The 4,542-nt window shown below is 41.6% G+C and overlaps 1 protein-coding gene across 1 annotated transcript; it reads left to right on the forward strand.

Moving 5' to 3' along the window:
- The first annotated feature begins 1,132 nt into the window (after nt 1-1,132).
- On the forward strand, nt 1,133-2,163 carry LOC120941138. Its single transcript, XM_040354414.1, has 2 exons — nt 1,133-1,364; nt 1,630-2,163. The coding sequence occupies exons 1-2, from the start codon at nt 1,203-1,205 to the stop codon at nt 2,161-2,163; spliced, it is 696 nt and encodes a 231-aa protein (XP_040210348.1). The 5' UTR covers nt 1,133-1,202.
- The last annotated feature ends 2,379 nt before the right edge of the window (nt 2,164-4,542 follow it).

The following is a 4,542-nucleotide window of genomic DNA, read 5'->3' on the forward strand; positions in this document are numbered from 1 at the left end:
AACAATTGTTTTCTTCAAGATTCTCGAATGTGAGCAGTGTCAGAAAGTGGGAAAACCATTGAAAGGTAGCCAGCCACTGCAGTGTATTAAGGTAAATTATTAAAACTGTTTTTTTTTATTTTTACAAAATAGATATAAGCGTCAACATGTATCATTCATACATTTGGAAATTATTTATTCAATCCTATTAGGTGTCAAATGTGTGGGAACTCGTTGGCATCGACCTAACGGGACCTCTGCCCAAAACCGGTAACGGAAATATATATATACTCACGGCAACAGATTATTTTTCAAAGTGGGTGGAGGCATTCCCACTAAAAACTAAAACTGCTGCTGAAGTGGGACAACACCTTTGCTCTATGATCTATAGACACGGATGTCCCCAAAGAATCCTGTCTGACTAAGGCAGAGAATTTGTTAATCAGGTAAGTGTACAAAAAAAAAAAAAAAAAAATTGCATTGTAGTAGAAAAACTATAAGAGTTAGGTTGCTACATTCATGTTTTGAACATCCTTCTTTTGACAGCTCAACAGTGGGCTTTGTACGCTTTTGGGGATAGAAAGGAGTGTGACAGCTGCATACCATCCCCAAACGAATGGGCTTGATGAAAAAACAAATGACAACATAAAGCGGTAAGTTTAATTTTGTATGTCCATTTACGTATTCTTTTTTTTTTTTTTTTTCTTCTCATAGAAATTTGTTTGCATTTGATTTGTGAACTTTTTATATTCGGAAGTCTTATGCAAATGTCACCCTGTGTCTATTGGGGCCATAGGGTAACCTAGTAGCATAATGGTAAAATAATCCAGGGTCAGCTATTGACTGCAAGGTGGAGGTGAGTGGTGGTGTTTTTTTTTTTCCCCTCAAACCCTTCATAATTTGCATATACATACGTCTCTTGTTACTGAGTGTAGTTTTGCCCCAATAGTGTCATTATTCAAAGAAGGGTGATCGTCCCTTGACTGTATATATTTGTACCTGTGATAGAATAAACCATCTTTTAGGTTTCTTACTATCCTACACCAATGTCTTGACAAGTGACTGACTGGGTGGACTAACATGCAAGTGGTTAAGCATAGGACTTGTCTTTAGTATGAGGCTGGTTGCATGACTGTTTTCTAGAGGGCTGTAAATGTCGTGGTAAGTAAACTTGTTTTGTATGATTATACATTTTTATTTTTTTTTGTCACTCTAGAGCTCTAATGAAAATGGTCAATGAGAAGCAGGATGATTGGGACAAGTATTTGGAACCTACATTATTTTCTTTGCGGTCAAAAATTCAAACAACCACAAAATTTTCCCCATTTCAATTAATGTACGGAAGGGAGGCAGTGTTTCCCGTCGAAGTTCCTGTTGAAATGCCGGTTAGTTTTTTCCAACTATGCTGCAATTCTGTGCAAACTTTCAGTGGAGTTGCAGTGATTTAAAGATGCATGGCTTATCTATAAGTTTATAGCCTGTTCTCTTCCTAGACATACAAAGTCAATACAGCTTTATGTGACGTGTGCACCTGAATTTGAGAATTTATTACGTTTTTATTTTTATTACTTTTAGGTTAATTTTAAATATATTTTTATTTATTGAAACCACTGACTATTTATATATAATTTTTTTTTTTTTTTTTTAAAGCTTTCCAATATCATTCTCCCAAATGAGACTAATTATGTTTCCTTCATGGAGGAGAAGAAGGCTGCAATGGAGATGGTGAAAGCCACCACGAAGGAAAATATCTCCAAGTCTCAGAACAGACAAAAGGAAGCCCATGCTAAAAAAACACAGAAGAAGTATAAAAACTTAACTTATACCATTGGGCAAGAGGTGATGCTGTTCAATATGAGGAAAAAAGGCAGGAAAGGAGGAAGGATAGAACCAGACTTCAATGGCCCTTACACAATTCAGGCAATATCTGGGAAGCTGGTCACATTGTTGAATACCGATGGAGTGCCTTTAAAGACAAAACACAATGTGGACCACCTAAAGCCTTTCCGGAGGCCAAAAAGTGACAAGGAAGGCGATGATAATGCTATGAAGACACCTACAGGTCACAGCTGTACCAATATTACCCCTCTTCAGAGACCTTCTGTCATAACTTTTGCTCCGGAAGTACTGAAACATAACACAATGGTCACGATTGAGGTACAAGCAAACTCTGTATCTGCTTAAGGTTCTGTTTTGTTTTGTTTTTCTGAATATTTTGCCTTAAGCTAGTGCATTGTTGGTTCTCTTACCTTTTCCTTTCATTTCCCTTCTAAATGTTTTTTTTTTGCTTTGTTTTCTATGTCTGAGTTTCTCACTTCCTGTTTCTCCTCAGTAAGCTGTTCTCAATGACTTTCCACCGCTCAGATGATGGTGGAAAGCTTACTGAGGAGAAACCGAAAGTAAGAAATTCAAACAAAGAAAAAAAACATTTAGAAGGGAAATCAAAAGAAAAGGTTAGTGAACCAACAATGCACAAGCTTAAAGGAACCAATTTAGAAAATAAAAGACAAACCTTTACAACCCCTTTAAGATATATGTAAATATATAACTTAATGGTTTTGTTCCCACCACATTTTGTCACTGTTTAACCTCCATGCATTATTGAGGTACACGTAGGGGGGCGTGGCCAGCAGCCGAGGCGGATGGCTGTGTAAGGAGAGAGCTCCGAGCCAAGAACCCTAATCCAGCTACATCTAGCGACTCTAACAGCCCCACGGATCCCTAGAAGTGACCCAGCGAGTCCCAGACGCACTCCTGCGAAGATGGGGAAAAGAAAAAACGAGCACAAGCCTCGGAAACTCACCGACTTCTACCCGTCGATAAGCACTCCTAGGCCTCAAGATGGCGCCGAGGCCTCAGACTTGCGGCGTGGATCGCCGAACAGCGGGAACCAGCGCGGCCCGGCTCCCATTTGCGGAGCATCAGCATCCCTAGCCAGCAACGGAGGATCCTCCCCGGGCCCTTCTCCGGTCTCCAGCCCGCAAAAATCGGTGCAGAAACGATCCACCAGCCACACATATGCAGGTGAGCAGGGCGATGAATGTGATTCACGGGACAGCACGAGGGTTTTCATTGAACAAATCAATGAATTCCCCACATCTGGGATGCCGCTGAGCGACACTATAATGAAGGATATGCTGGTGACCTTGCGGGGGTCTCTACACAGGGACATGATGCACTGCATCTCACAAATTAAGTCTGATGTTACTTCCATCGGTGATAGAGTCAGTCATGTAGAGGACAAGATGGGCGACTTTGCAGTTGCACACAATGAACTGGTTGATGCACATGATGAAGCAGAAGGGGAGATGCAGGCTATGAGGGAGAAAATCGCAGACTTAGAGGACAGATCCCGAAGGAATAATGTGAAACTGAGAGGGGTGGATGAGTCTGTGACCCCTGCTGATTTAAGACGCTATGTTCAGCATTTCATTGCCGCCATCTTGCCCGATATCCCAGACGGAGAGGTCATTGTGGATAGGGCTCACCGCCTTCCCAAACCCAAATTTCTACCTGAAAGTGTCCCAAGAGATGTGATTGCCCGCATTCATTTCTTTCATGTGAAGGATGACCTTATGCGCTTTTCAAGAAAAAATCACCCTTTACCAGCCCCATACTCTGATATCACTGTGTATGCGGATCTGTCGCAGCACACGATGCTGGTGCGCAAAAAGCTCTCCTCTATAACCAAGCTGTTGCAAAACCACAAAATCCCTTATTCCTGGGGATTCCCCACCAAGCTGCTCATTGTCAAAGATAACCGTACCCTGGTTATTAAAACCCTAGAGGAAGGCCTAGCTTTAGCTAAAAGATGGGACTTACTACCAGAGGGAGCCCAGGTCCTACCAACTAAACAAGCACCTGCTAGGATGTCCCCTGAGTGGAGCACAGCCTAACTCAAACCACAATGTGGGCATCTTGATTGTTCTTAAGTTATCGCTCTGTGGGCTGTGAAACAGCTGAATTTGGTTCGCTTGGAGCTTATTACCCCCCTATTGTTACAATGCGAGATTTATTCGCACCGTATGACTATTTTTACCATTTTACCTCTCTGTTTTTGTTTTTTTCTATTTCTTTTTTGTCTCTTTTATTTTTCACTGCCGTACCTGAGGAACTTCTGAAAGAACTTGCCTTACCTACAGACAGGAAATCCACACCAAAAGTCACTTTCATCTCAGCCCTATACTGGTTACCGACTTCTACAACACCACCGCCACCTACAGGTAACAAGTTGGAATTACATGGGTTTGAACTAGGAATGCCTTTGTATTTAGCATACCACCTCTTTCCAGGATGATGACTTTGTCCATTATTTCCATGAATGTTCACGGATTGAATAGCCCGTATAAAAGGTCCGCAATGTGGAGAGAAATTGACAAACTTAAAGGGGAGGTTTTGTGTGCGCAAGAAACTCACTTTATGGCATCCAGACAACCTAAATGTTCCCATACTGCATTCCCCCATATCTTCAATGCACCTGCTCAAGTTAAAAAGAGAGGGGTGTTAATAGCCATAAGGCACTCAGTCGCCTTTAAGTTACGTGAGGTAATTACCGACCCTAAT

This window comes from Rana temporaria, chromosome 5 (assembly GCF_905171775.1).
Source record: "Rana temporaria chromosome 5, aRanTem1.1, whole genome shotgun sequence".
NCBI lineage: Eukaryota > Metazoa > Chordata > Amphibia > Anura > Ranidae > Rana > Rana temporaria.